Source organism: Cyprinodon variegatus, unplaced genomic scaffold, assembly GCF_000732505.1.
Source record: "Cyprinodon variegatus isolate N-32 unplaced genomic scaffold, C_variegatus-1.0 Scaffold299, whole genome shotgun sequence".
Taxonomy (NCBI): Eukaryota; Metazoa; Chordata; class Actinopteri; order Cyprinodontiformes; family Cyprinodontidae; genus Cyprinodon; species Cyprinodon variegatus.
Genome location: NW_015150752.1, coordinates 387,542 through 402,249, shown reverse-complemented (window position 1 = coordinate 402,249; position 14,708 = coordinate 387,542). Strand labels below are relative to the sequence as shown.

Genomic DNA, 14,708 nt, shown 5'->3' with positions numbered 1-14,708 from the left:
GTTTTTTGTTTTAGTATATATATATATATATATATATATATATATATATATATATAAAGTTATAATAAAAAACCATTAAACATGACAAATCCCATTTGTTTTGATAATGGACCTCTTCCCCCATCACTCCTCGACAAAAAAAAAGGAGTCGCACAATTTACAGCAGAAAGGCTCTAAACAGCTGGATTTACCTTCACCAACTCCTCTCAAGAGCCACTCATTCCCTAAAACATTGCAAAACAAGGTAGGCTCATTAAAGAAAAAAACAAACAAACATACCATACACATTTTTTTGTTTTTTGTTTTAGACAAATTGATTGTCTGATGTCCTGATGCCATTACTATTATTCTACTATTGTCATTTCTGACTCTTAAAATGAGTGTACATGTGTACATTGTCTGTCATCGTATCAATGCCTCATCTGTGGCCAAAATGGCCGGATGAATGATGTGTGAGTTTCGACCTGACGTGCGAAAAGAGGTGTAAAAAACGGGGTTGCATTTAGTTTCAGATTTGAAAATTGCCTAGCATGTGGTAAATATTAACATTTGCATATTCTCCTCCAGCAATAAACCTTCAAAGTTGTGTCATTACAATATGATCCCCATATTGATTAAGACAAGAAATGCAGAAAAGCGAGTGCATATGCCGCCTGATGAATCTTCTTTGAAGACCATCCCTACAAACACGTCTGAACTAGTTTTAAGACGTGAAAACCTTTTGAAAATCAGTCTGTTAGACTATTTATGATGTCTAAATGTCCTTAAATATTTTGTTGATTATCTCTAACACACATAGAATACATATAGACTTAATTATACCATACTAATAAGGAAATTGCCTTCTTTTACTCTATACAATGAAACCCTACAGTTTTAAAGTCATCATCAAGCCCCTGGGATAAATCTGGGCTGTTTCTCTCATCCTTCTATAAAGTTAGAACTCATTTCAGTGGACAGGTTTTCTTATTTGCGCCTTGATTTTAGGCATAGACCACTAATTATTAATTGGGTCGAGGTTGATGATCTACACTTCAACCATCTGTTAAAAATAAAACCTTTCCTAGATGGCATACAGTGTCTTCTTGTAATTGCAGCACCTTTTGCTTTTTTCTTTTACTTAGTATTTAGTTTAAGCATTTATAGATCCTGGGTTGCTCCTGCACATCCTCACTATTGTTCCTTTTACATTTGATCCTCAGATATTTGAAACCTGTGTGTTTTACAGGATATTATCCAAAACAAACATTATCATTAATTTTGGAAAGGTCTTGCATAGACAGACTTAGAGACAGATTTATTTTGTCATTTTTTATGCACGAGTGTATACAAAAAGAAATTTAGTTTAAAACAGCTCTAGACGATTTCATTTTTTAAAGTGCAGCCTTGAAAACAGTAATAAATACATAAAGAAATTGTAATATAAACATATGACTGTATATTTACAGTTCTAACATTTTGCCTTTTGAATGCATGAACCTCTGCATGACATCTCTTCACCTAATTCTTGTTTTAAGTAATTAGTGAATTTGGTTAAATTATTCCACACTGGAATAATCTTTTATTAGAAAGCAGAAATTACATTTGCTTTCATGTCTTTGACAGTATACAGACTTCTGAACAGAACATCTTGTTGGTTCTATTGTTTCTAGATGGTGCTGATGATGCTGAGCAAACCTCCTTGAGGGCTGGCTGTTTAAAAAGGCTAAAACAAATCCATGCCCAGCTCCAGAGACAAAATGGACATGAGAAAAACTCAGATGAAACCAGCAGTCAGATCAAAATGCAGAATGAGGGGTCAGAGCCTCAGCTGGCAGACTGCACCCCACTACTCCTGAGACATCTGCTGGAACTTCAGGAGGTCCAAGATTTAGGGCTACTGGAAGTGCTCCTGCACCGGGTGAGAAAACCTTCTATTTAATGCAGGTTTGAATATTAATTCTCATCAATGTAGAGATAATATTAAATTAATAATAATAAAAAAAAAATTTTCAGGATTCAAAGGCTGCTCAAGCTTTTAGAGAACAGTATGAAGCTGAAATCAAAACAAAACGCTTCACCAACCTGCACAATCTCTTAATCTCAGATGACCCTCTAACACTTGGCTCCATGGGAGCTGAAAATTACAAACACTTTGGACCTCAAACATCTTGCACAGCTGAAGTTGAAAACATCTGTGCAGGATCAGTTCCAGCTACAATGTCTGACTCAATCATTAGAGCCAGCGAGGAATGTGTCGAAGTCCCAACAACTGATGGTTCTGTTGAACAGGAAGTCTGCTCAGGTACCCATATTACAAGCACAAACAAAAACAGAAAGTTCACAGACCTGCCTGAGACTATAACCTGCTTTGCGATCTCTTAGGTTGTGGGGCGGTTATAGAGGAGCTGCCATACCTGGAGATCTTATGTGTGCCAGATGCACAGGTCAGGGCTCATGTTCCAGAGGCTGGAGTCTGTAGGGAGGAAGATGACAGTGAAACAAACAGCCATCAGAGCTTTGAGAAACAGGGATCCTTGATCCCCCTTGCTTGGAGCAAACAAACGCAGGATGAAACAGACTGTATGGTAGTGGTTGGAGATGAAGAAGCAGCACAGGGTCAGGACACCTTGGGCAGCATAGGAATCCTAGCCCAGTCCAACCCACTTGAAGAGAAGGCTCAGGAGAAAGATGGTGATGAGGCTTCAGCTCAGCACAATGTAAGTTTGCACATCTGCAGCGGAAGAAAGAAGAACTCCACAACTAGCACCCCGTATAGCATCCTCACTCATTTATTTGATTTTTTTTTTCTCCTTTGTTTTAAATAATTGGACAAGAATCCAATCATAGACCAACCAGATGAAGTAGAAGTTGTAGCTGAAAAAGATCCTGAAACCATGCTGGATGTCTGCCCACATGTTTCAAATGATTCCTTTGAGTACAGTGATGAAGGAGCATCCGACCTCACCGCCAGCGGCAGCAGAGAGATAACAGAGTCTGAGCTCTGGGATTTCAGCCGAACAAAACTCTCCAACCATGAGGTTTGTGCATCCCTAGAATCAACAATAAATAAATATATATATATTTTATGTATCAACAGCGTATCACTTTTAGTCAATTCTGCACTTGTGGTGAGATGCTTCAATACCTTCACCATTGCTACGAATCACATATTCATTTGAGGATGTAAAGGTTTCATTACAAAAGTGTTACTTTCAGTATGGAAAGTTTTGAAATATAACTATTTAATCATGTGCACCTGATTTGCAAACTGAGTTATACAGACCAGCTTTAAAATCTTTCAATCAAAACATTTTGTGGCACAGGTTAACTGATTTTAGATACACTTTCAATACATGCATTAACTCCACTAATATTTGGTCAAATGTCTCTTGGCATGTTGCCGATAAACCAACACATTCAGACCCATGCATTAAATTAGAATACTACTGAGAAGTGTGTATTTAATCTATGTGAAACACATATTTAAACCCTGACATACTGATGGGTTTAAGCCTTCATTTTTGTTCATTATAATCTCTGATTACAGCTCACAAAAACATTGCAGATTAAAATGTGACACCAGACTAATAAAATACTATTTTATTGCTGAAATCTTGGCTTTATGGAATAATGTTTATACCAGTTTGAAGGTTCTTTCCAATAGGTACTCCAAACCTGATAATAAAGTCTTAGCTTAGGACTAATTTTATTTATTAAATAACTGCTCACTGTAAAAATTCACAAGCTTCTTGCCGAACGGTTAAAGGCTTTTCTTGATTGGTTGGTTTCCTTTTAACTCTTATTGCATTTAAAAAGCCCACACATTTTTAATAGGGTCATGGTTCATTTTTTGATAATTTCAGGTCAATTTGTACTTGGTTTGTTCAGTCCAGAAACTCCAGAAACAGATATTTTTTACAGTTAAAATACCCAATTTTGTCCAAGCCTACCTGTCGCTTTGTAAAGATAAAGTATCTCACTAACTGGTCCCTCAGCATGTTACTACCACCGCTATGCTCTTTGAAGCCTCAATTCATTCCACCAAATATGGGTCTTGTCACTTTGGGTAAATAGCTCAACCTTTGTCTCATCAATTTATAAAACTTTGCTCTTGACGGCATTCAAACTGTCTAGCAAAAAGCTCCCCTCATACTTCGATGTGCGTGTTCTGGAGTCATTGATTCCTTTTTGCTGGAACCCTCTCAGTCCATTGAGAACTTTCTTCACAGTGAACATCTATAAGATTCTAGTTTGTTTCTCAGCTGTGGTAGTTCTTGAAATGTTCAACTGATTTTATTTTGCATATCAAACACAACTGAGGTTGGAGCGGATAAAGCAAACATGAGGATTTTTGTATGACCAGGTTATCTAAAGGTTTAAACTTAGTCATATTTGAAATTCAGGATTTATAAAACAACAAATTTAAATGGCATCTACCAGCTGAACCAAGAAAGGGGCCATATATCTTTCTAGATTTATGCCACCTTGTTGATATCCACTAAATTATTGGTTTCCCTGCAACCTGCTAAGAGACAATCCAGCAAAGTAAGCGTAGGTGTTTCGTGCACTCTGTTGATTTGTTTTTGGACCAGGAAAATGACATGTTAAAATGTGTCATAAGACCCAAAATTAGCCTGAAAGCTCAACCCATGAAAGGTGTGATTATTGCTCTAACCGGCAAATTATTCCTTATATATAGTTTCTCGTTCATCTATTCGTGCAGGAGATAGAATCCAGGGAGAAAAAAGAAGAAATAAGACACCAAGCAGTGGAAAGAGAGAAAACAATGCGCAACCTGGTGGACATGCAAAGAAAGTTTGAACAGAGGCATCAAAGAGACAAAGAGAGACAAATGTTTAGGGTGAGAATGGTGAAAATAAGGACAAAGTACTCTCAGAGAAATATTTTCACTAATAGCATCTGTTATTCCAGGTTCAGGAGCGTCTCTCCATCATCCAGAACAGAAAGGCGGAGGAGGATCTACTTGGCCTCAAACACACAGAAAGGCTAAAGCATCTGACACAAGACCTACCTCTGGTAACAATGTAAATTAATTGCTAACCATAACTTTGTGTTCGGGGTAATTACAATGTGACATGTAATTATGTTAAAGGAGGACAAGATCCAGCAGAAGACTGTTGTTAGAGAGCGATTAGAGCAGCTCAGAAGAGAGCGCTCCTACATCATGCAGTCAAAAAGAGACAGGTAAATGGGAACACTTTGGGGGAAAATTAAAGCAAAAATGACTTTTTAAATTGCTGTGCTTGTATTTATCTTCAGGAATACGGCCGGATTTAAGGAACTTCTAGCTCCTGTGGTCCTGCACACCAAAGAGACAGAAGATGGAGCAAACTGAGATACAAACAGTTTAAGTAGTTTGATCCCATTGTTGATAAAATCCTTTCTGTAGAACATGGACATTGCTTAGTTCTGTGAGAAACAAAATTCTTCAGCTTTTTTTTTTTATTATTAACTTGCATATCAATGAGTTGAATGCAAAATGTAGTTTTCTTAAGTGTTTCTACAGGAAAACCTAATCAGAACCCACATGGCCCTACATGTTAAAGTTCCTCTTGACTTAAAAGCTGCCTTTGCCATTAGTCTGTTATATCTTCAAAGAAATGTTGGCCCTCTCCACCTTGTAGAGATGTTTTCACCCACATAAAGTGTTGGAGTATGCTTTAAGGCTACGTCTTTAACTGTCTTTGTTGAACAATTCAGAGGTGAGCTTGCAGGTGTGCTTTGGATCATTGCTCTGCTGCATCGTTAGGGCCAAGAAGCGATGGGGATAATTGAGGCCTTTTAATTTTATTTTTTTGGTAAATGTGAAAGGAGCCTGTGTCCTTGTAGGTTTGCAGTGGATTTCACCTTGTATTTTCCCTATAAATTAAATTATTTCTTATAAAATATTTAAACCCAATAATCATGTAAATTACATTACAAAGAACCAACGCACTACATATTTGACATAATCGTAGCTTAGTTCCTTTGTGGAACATTTTAAGGCAATGGTTATGACTGAATAGACTGAGATTCACATATGCAGTAGTTTAATATACATTTTAATAACTTTGACAACCATAAGCATCAACAATAATGAAATTCACTAGAACTCCCTTTCACTGTGCACATTAACCCGAGTAGCCAGTTACATACACAATGAGTCACAGAGGTGCATTTAAACATCCAAGAGTGGCTCCAGATAAATTTTGTGTGAACATTTACATTTAATTGTTGAACATTGATTGTGTCAGAAAATTAACTCAAGACTAACACCCCTGTAAATTTTAAATGCGCGCAATGACTGGTACTGTTTTTATTTACAGATATGAAAATGTAACATTTGATGGAGGGATGGTTTGGCTAATAACCATACAATAGGAAGATGTATATATACAGAAGGTTGAGTGTGTGCAAAGCAGTTTCCCTACAATACAGTTCAAGTAAGAGGAGGGAAATAAGTATATCAGATTCTATACGAACATTTAGGCTTTTCATCCTCATCTCACTTTATTTGGTATCCAATGTCCTTGCTGTTTAGCACAAAGCAGTAACACAAACCAGCACACTAAGGTAGAACATTCTAGAACAGTTCCCACACACTGGGCCACTGCATTTCAAACAAAGTGTGTCATCAACACTAATAAAATCTGCAAGGCTTGTGGTTTCAAACACACGTATACACACCAACAAGATAAAGTTTACATTCCAGAAAAATGGGAAAAAATAAAATTCAAATGCGCCAGGTGCTTTAAAAATTGTTTTGAAACGACTAGAAACTGAAAAGAAAAAAAACAAGCAAATTACAGAATGTCATAGCACAACCAGAGGTTGAACTACTGTATCATAAATTAGAGGCTGGTTAAATATTTTTGAATGGTTTTCTAATCTGATTAGCTGACTCAAATGTCTTAAAAACTATACAGGTTTCAGTCTAGTCGCCATGGCCACTAGAAGAAAACAGTACAAGCTTCTTTTGGATGAATTATGCCAATTTTATATATTTGCCAGAATTTGAAGTTTCAGACCAAACTGTTTTACAGAGGGGTTAATCCTAGGATGAAAAAAGCCTACCTTGCATTCAAGACTTTACAAACTTAATCTAAAGGCTTTCTTTACCCAACCAGGAACTCTGAGGAGGCATTGGGACCATGGAACTGACAAGGGAGACTAGTGTACTTTGTTTTTTTTTTATTAGGATTTTATGCATTACCTTGTCACTGGAGGCATGAAAGAGAAAGGTGTGTGTGTGTGTGCATCAGGTATCGAGTAGTGCTAATAATGGAACTTGAAGGTTTCTTTTTTTGAAAGTCTATGTATGAGTCTTTCTACTGGTGCGCACACTGCACCCCCGGGCCATGATGGCCCCCTTCATCATCAGAGCTATCATTATACGCCTCTCTCCTGCCTCCACAGCCAGAACTTTGACTTCTGTCAAATTCTGCGAGATCGACTTCTTCAGCATCTGCAGCGATGTCAGGATTGTCAGCACGGGCTGGAAGAAGGTTCTCCAAGTCCTTAAAGAGATACAGAGAGTTAAAACTAAAAAATTGACTTAATTATTTTAAGAAGTTCTTAAATGGAAGCTCACATTCAGTTTGTCAGGACTGATCCAGTTGCTTTCTGGGAACTGAACATCAAACTTGATGTAAAGATCTCCTTTTTCAAATGGATTTCTGTACTGAGGCATTCCTTCTCCTTTCACGACTCGAACACAACCTGTCACCAAGACAATCAAGTCAATCAGAGAGCAAAAAAAAAGATTTACAATTTATATCTGTACACATTACTAATCTAACAGCAGTACTGCAAATGCAGAACTATAGGGTGAGATTTAATCTAAGGTTGGAAAATTCATTTAATTTGGGGATTTTTTTTTCTCTCTACAAATTCACTCCTTGGGCTTCCAGCTCAGCAGAACATCAATGCATCGCTTTATTTCCCCCCTCTTAGGTGTCATTTCATAACAAACTGCTCTGCTAATCTTCCATTAACCCTGAGAAGCTTCCCCCTTCCTTGCCAAGCATGATTCAGCCCCCACCATGTTTGACTCTAGGCACAGTGTGTACAGGGTTATATGCTGTGTATATGAATAACAGAAGCTTAACAAAACGTTTACCTGGCTCAATGACCTTGCCAGGTGGATATTTGACCAGCAGCTGGCGTCCATCCAGGTGTGTGATGGTGATCTGGAAGCCACACAGTGCCTCAACAAGGCCAATGCGTTGCACCATGTGAAGGTCATTGCCATCACGTCGAAATTCCTGTTTAAATAAAAATCCCGAGGTTTTAAACTCATTACAAAAAAAAAAAAATGCAAAAAAACAAGAGTCAGCTGTAATTTACAGTAGATTACCTCATGGTCTTTCTCCTGAAGAACAAGGACTATATCTCCAGGTTCCACACCTGGTGCCTGGTCAGCTTCCCCAGAGAAGGTGATCTTCTGTCCGTGCTTCATACCTTTGTCCACATGAACCTCTAGTAGTTTTGTCTCCTTGCAAACCTTCTGTCCCTCACACTTTTTGCAGCGGTCTTTCTCATTTATCACCTCCCCTAGAAAAAGAAACAATACTGTTCACAAAAAGTCCTTCTGGGTTCTTACTGGGCATTGTTTGTCTTTCTGAGTACTGGGCTGTTAGCTTGTATGAAAAGTGTTACCCTCTCCGTTGCAGTCGGTGCAGACGGACTGCATTTGCTGTACCATCCCTGGTGCCAGCTGTCTGATCATGATTTTCATTCCTCTTCCTCTGCATGTCACACATTTCTGTACCGCTCCTGCCTTACCCCCTTGACTACAAGTCAATAGGTACAAATAAGCAGTTTCATTAAATGTGCTCCAGATATTACAAGCTGTTCAAAATAAATCAACTGAAAGAGAAGTGAAATTATATCTTAAACTAAATTAAAATCTTAATCGATATCCGCTTATTGTAGTTCTACACCTACAATACCAAAGGACCCGTCTGTGTAGCCAAATGCAGGTTTACGACCCGAGCGCCAGGCCCAACTAATTAACCAGTTCATATCAGCTTATCAAGCATGTTTTACCCAATGAGGAGAATGGCAAAAATGTTGACTACTCTGCCCAGAAGTATTAACAAAATACAAATAAATAAAAAAATAAATAAATAAAAAAAACAACCCCTTTGAGAGATTAGAGATTCAAATCTTAATCCAATTTATAAACAGAGTATAAAACTGGACTCACCCATTACAGGCGCTACACAATACATTCTTACTAAGCTGCAGTTTTGTAGTTTTTCCGTTGTACAGGTCCTCAAGGGAAACTCTGGGATGAGAAAAGAGTTTTTAGAAAATAACAGGTTAAAATTGAAAAACCTCCTAGATCAGTTAAATTACTTGGAAAATGTAAAATACGCACTTCAGAGGGTGCACCATATCCTCCCCTCTCCTCTTGCCCCCATTGCTTCGACTGCCACGTCCACCCATGAAACCAAAGAGACCTCCACCAAAAATGTGAGAGAAGATATCGTCCATGCCGGGGCCTCCTCCGCCTCCCTCCCGAAGTCCCTGCTCTCCATAGCGATCATAAAGCTCCTTCTTCTCTGGGTTTGTCAGCACCTCATATGCAAAACTTATTTCTTTAAACTGCAAAAATTAAAACAAAGAATAATTACAAAACAAGATACATAGAAAAATTGACTAAGTGATGCAAATGCAGACCTTTTTGAAACAATGGGTGTTTATTTTAGAAAACTATATCAAAGACGGGAATAAGCAATTGGAATCCCTTTATGGTGATATGAACCCAGTGTTACTGTTGAAGATCCGATGTAATTGTGAAACTTTCCGTGACTTTTTTTGCCACTGCCATTGTTGTGGCTACACCTAGATTTGACAATTTTTATGGAAGCTCGTACCTTGTCACCAGCATCAGGATTTTTGTCAGGATGGTACTCTTTGGCCAATTTGCGATACGCCTGAAACAAAGAAAAAATTAAAGATGAAGAACTTTTGTAATTAGTTTTCTAAAAATTTTTTTAATAGTTTTTAAAGCAAATCACTGCAATGCATTAACAGTTCATATGCTGAATTTTCTGTAGCATAAAACAGACAAAAGCCTGGTTATAAACACATGCTTAATTTTTTTTTTTTTTTAAAGAAAATTCAAGACAGTTCTAATTTCAACATGCATAGACTGAAATATAGTTTCAAAATATGATGGCCTGAAAGTGTACAAGTGAATTACAATTAAAATGTAACTTTGAAGCTTTCTGCTTCTATAGTTATAATGGTGTTTACAGATACCAATTTTCAGTTACTTTATGAAAACTTTGGTTTGATTCAACAAAATGAATTTAACAAACTGTGGCCATGAATAAAAAATACCCTACATGTTCATTTACATAGTTTTTGTTCCCCATGCACCAATGGCCCGAAACTCAATAAAAACAAATTAGCACCTAAATTTGTAAGTGGGAAAAAACAAAACAAAAAAACCAACATATTCATTTAAGAAAAGAAACATTCGATTAGCAAGTTAACATCCTATCGGCTCTAAAGTATCCCCTGTACGTACATATAAGACTCAACATGTCTGTATTCGTCATACAAAACAGGTACCAAGACCTTAGTAGAGAATTTTCTAGACTATAGAGCGCACCTCACTATAAGTCCTGCCCATTAAGTTTTTTGAAAAAAAACTGGTAATGTACATATATATAGCCTCTGGAGTAGGGACAAAGAATGCTAGCTCCCGTTAGCTTGTTGGCTCGCAGTAGTACGAGCTTCTACTGAAAGATGGGGCTTTATCGGCTCATTATTTCAGCTCTGCAGGTGTTCAGCCCAGCAGTTTTTCATTGGTTCGGCAGCTTTGATGCAGCAAATAAATGTCCAAATGAGAGAATTTGGGACATTTTGTTCTCTGTCATGTTTGCTGCTAAAATGTTCTTGTGCAAAGTGAAAATTATCCCCTTATTCTTTCAATTCCAACTTTGACTTACCCCTCTAATGATTAGAAAAAATCCACAGAAAAGCTGCACCTTCTTATAAGGCGCATGGTTCAAAGCATGGGAAAAAAGTAGCGGCTTATAGTCTGGCAAATACGCTATATTATTTTGGTATTTTATTAAAAAATAGAAATGACAATATAATGTATTCCAACTGTCCTGGTCAATTTATTTTAATTTACTTATCTGATAAACAACTGTTCTGTTCAGAACTGTCAATTGTTAGAGAATTAACTAAATCCAGATCGTCAGCAAAAAATACCTCACCTGGAGGGTCTGTAAACACTATCAAATCTAAGGTTATCGTAAAGTTATTACAAAGTAAACCAATAAAAAAAAAATTAAAGAATGAAACTTAAATTATTATTAGCTAACTATATATGGCAGTAACACCTCAAATTTGCTGTTTAACACTGCAAAAAGAATTTTGGAATTAAGATGTTCTTATAACCTCTTAACTCACACCCTTTTTAAGTAATTGCCAATTTAGCATACCCAAATGAAAAGCAAATAACTAGGGAACCGTATGGCCAAATTACTTCTGAGAGTAGTCATTTAAAAGCTTACATGTTTCTAGTTTCTGTAAATACAAATGAGAAGTGTGACAAAAACACAACCTAAATAAACAGCATCAGTTCAAACTAAACTCCTAGTTATATAGCAGTAGATGGCAGTAACAAAGAAAAGCTTGGTAGCAGGCATGTGTCATATTATATACACTTCCAAAATCTGCATCTCTTCATTCATGCCTGCAACAAGAAGTTTCTTTGATGTTGTGAGATGTGCTCTTGGAAGTTGTTGTGACTGAATTTGATGAAAACTTTTAAGCCTCTCTCTCTAAATATTTCACTTGCGATGACAAATCCGCATCCTGGTAAGCTAAAATATCAATAGTTTGCATCCAATACTTAATTTTGGGGTATATATATGAGTTATGTTCTATTTGTTGTTACTGAGCAGTTGCTACCCTATTTTACTTTGACAAACGGATCTTCTCGATGTTTGTTTTCCTATTTGGTGCGATTGCAATTACAGATCTTGACCTGGCCGGTTTCCATCAGACTGTAGTCGAGAAGAGAGAGTTTGGCTCCATATTTTTACGGCGATGGACGGAAAAGAATGACATGGACGGTGACGTTCGGAGGAGTAGCGGCGGATGTGGAACAGTTCTCATTTATTAACATGACTGCACAAGTGCTCCACAGGATGTACGCAAACGGGTCAGAGGGTGATGGAGGATGTGGAATTTTGGGGGTTAGTGGATAATTTGATTTAATTGAAGTTATATTGTATAGTGTATGTCTTTCCTTTATACTTTTGTGCAGTTTATTTACCTTTTTCACAAGCTCACATATATTACAGATCTCTACTACAGGTATGGAAACTGTTTCTAATTAAATAACTAAGTGAGTGATTCTTCAAACTGTTTTTGTGAAGACCTGGGAATTATAAAAAAAGAAAAAATAGTCAAAATTTAAATACTCTTTCCAATAGTTGCATCTGTAAAGAATTTTGACTCGTTTTTTTTTGTGTGTCGACCAATTATTAGTCATACCATAGACAAAAAGCATAATACTGTAAAGTAAAAGTAAATGCACCATCAAAATTATAATTAGTTCATTCACATTTGTGTGGATATACTATGGCCCTAAATAAGAATATGTTTTAAAAGACTACAAAACCTGTGCCCCCGACCCTGACTGTAACTTATTCAGGGTTAAAAACTGGGAGTTATGGACAAAAGGGTGAAAATCAATTCAGCCAAAGTAGTCGATTGTACTCAAAACAAGAGTCGTGACATTTTGTGACGCATTCAAGGACTGGGAAAAGTGGAAGTTTTTGACTCTAATGCGTGTGAATGACTCTTGTCAAAACGAATAACAAATAGTTTAGTAAATAGTCTGCCGATGACCAGCCAGTTTTGATCTATGGAAAACTGATACTGCGCCACTGTACAAGGATCATTTAAAAGTCCCACCTTTTAATATATATATATGTTTTGATTTCTATTATCCATGTGTGAGACCAAGTCGTAGCTAAACCAAATAAAGTGGAAATGAGAAGTACACAGTGTATGTTTTGGTTGCTACAGTTACACGAGGTTTTCTAGAAGGCCGAGAAGTATCTACAGCTGAACAACCAGAAACGTTTATAAAACCAGTATTAGTCACTAAATAAGTTTTCCTATTGCATTTTCCAGGAGGATCTGTCTGTTAAATCAATAACATAAAGATCTATACATAAATTCATACTTTCACCAACCCAACGTCACTTGGTTAACTGGTTTAACCGGCAGCCACTAGCATTCCATGGTGTTTCATTACTGTTTAAAATGAGGACATTTAACCTTAAATTATCGGTTGAAGTAATAAAATAAACTTTTAAATCGTTGTTTTTCAGTATAGTTGCAATACTTCATATATAAAAATGCGATACGGGTGAGTATTTTAGCTGGCTAGCATGCTAGGAAGCTTCGAGACTAGCTAGAAACCAGTAAACTAACTAGCTAGCTAACCCCCCCATACTGGGTTTTGTTCTGTTTAGGCCAAAACTACACTTTCAACGAACCAACCTCACAATTCCTTCTTAGTCCAAGTTATTTCTTTGGTTTCAGAAGATAAATACCTTTTTTAGTTCGCTTTCAGGGGCAGTAGGTGAAACTCCGAGGATATCGTACAGCCTGGTGTCCGCAACGTTGGCCATGGTGCTAACCGGCTAGCAGAGAGAGAGCTTCTGCGGAGAATCAGATGAGCTTCCCAACCTTCACCGGCTGGGGCTGTCCTCCCACTCTAAAACACACACACTATTCCTGCAGTTTTATCTGGAGTTGGAAGCCATTTTAACCCCTTCATTTAGAAATTAAGCAAACTTCAGCTGGACTTCTAAATGTTTATATTCATTGTTTTTGCGTGATTTTAATTACAGTCACTTATAAACGTGAGTTTAAACGGTTTCCAACGTTCTAAGATGCGTTTCGATTAAAATATTTAGCTAAAAACATACAGCAGCCATAAAAGGTCTAAACACCCCCCCAAAAATGACAGTTTTGTACGACTTTCGTCTAATTATTAAGTTATGTAACAGAGATAAACCGTTTTTTTTTTTTGTTTGTTTTTTTGTTTTGTTTTTTGCTTTGTAAATATGAACTATAGACATTAAAATTCAACAAAACAATCTGAAACCCTTTAATTGGGGAACAAAAATAAAATAGAGCAAAATGACAGATAAAGACTGTAGTGGGTGACTGTGCACAGAGTTAACCACAATCATGTTAAATTGAAGTCAGTTCATATATGTCTCTTTTTAACCTCAAATACAATTCAGATTTTCAGGAGTATATTCCTGAAAGTTCCTTGTTTGCATCCAAGTTAAAGCCGTTGTTGGCAGAGAGCTTTACTGTATAAACTCAACTCATCATTGTGGACATATTGTAGACATTTGACCAGTTGTATGGGATGGCAAGATGGAAGCCAATAAAAAATATTCAAGCTAAAAAAATAAATAAATAAAAATAAAACTCCCAAGGGGCATGGCTTTTAAGTTTATTTTTACTTATTTATTTTTGTCATCTAATGAGGCCAAACTTGCAGATTTTAACCATATTTCCCCACTTTACAATACCTACTACAGTAAAGCATGGTGGTGGCAGCATCTTCCTTTGGGGGACTTTTTCCTCAGCTGGAACAGCAGGTTTAGTAATTGCGGTCGGCAATATAACTAGTCTCATGCACTGCTCATTGTATGCGGTAAGCCTCA

At 37.0% G+C, this 14,708-nt stretch overlaps 2 protein-coding genes across 2 annotated transcripts in view; one reads left to right on the top strand and one right to left on the bottom strand.

Moving 5' to 3' along the window:
- The window catches only part of LOC107090559, a 7,063-nt gene extending 1,398 nt beyond the window's left edge, over window positions 1-5,665 (top strand). The window contains exons 3-10 of the mRNA XM_015384009.1: window positions 1,653-1,900; window positions 1,996-2,284; window positions 2,365-2,699; window positions 2,817-3,020; window positions 4,706-4,843; window positions 4,915-5,019; window positions 5,096-5,187; window positions 5,263-5,665. Of these exons, the coding sequence (XP_015239495.1) occupies window positions 1,653-1,900; window positions 1,996-2,284; window positions 2,365-2,699; window positions 2,817-3,020; window positions 4,706-4,843; window positions 4,915-5,019; window positions 5,096-5,187; window positions 5,263-5,338 (1,487 nt within the window). The 3' untranslated portion in view covers window positions 5,339-5,665. The remainder of the gene's footprint in view (window positions 1-1,652; window positions 1,901-1,995; window positions 2,285-2,364; window positions 2,700-2,816; window positions 3,021-4,705; window positions 4,844-4,914; window positions 5,020-5,095; window positions 5,188-5,262) is intronic.
- A 1,296-nt stretch (window positions 5,666-6,961) lies between these two features.
- Window positions 6,962-13,655, bottom strand: LOC107090560 (dnaJ homolog subfamily A member 2-like). Its single transcript, XM_015384010.1, has 9 exons — window positions 13,578-13,655; window positions 9,864-9,923; window positions 9,365-9,591; window positions 9,191-9,271; window positions 8,641-8,774; window positions 8,339-8,535; window positions 8,102-8,246; window positions 7,574-7,701; window positions 6,962-7,499 (listed from the first exon to the last, which is right to left on the bottom strand). Exons 1-9 carry the CDS (start codon window positions 13,653-13,655, stop codon window positions 7,311-7,313), a joined length of 1,239 nt encoding a protein of 412 aa, XP_015239496.1. The 3' UTR covers window positions 6,962-7,310.
- Between the last annotated feature and the right edge of the window lie 1,053 nt (window positions 13,656-14,708).

What these genes read in the sequence shown, in the direction of transcription:
- LOC107090560 (XM_015384010.1), bottom strand. Translation starts at nt 13,655, where the DNA reads ATGGCCAACGTTGCGGACACCAGGCTGTACGATATCCTCGGAGTTTCA. An exon ending in GATATGGTGCACCCTCTGAA is followed by an intron (nt 9,272 to 9,364) that starts GTGCGTATTTTA and finishes TTCTCATCCCAG; the next exon opens with AGTTTCCCTTGAGGACCTGT. An exon ending in CACCGACTGCAACGGAGAGG is followed by an intron (nt 8,536 to 8,640) that starts GTAACACTTTTC and finishes TTCTTTTTCTAG; the next exon opens with GGGAGGTGATAAATGAGAAA.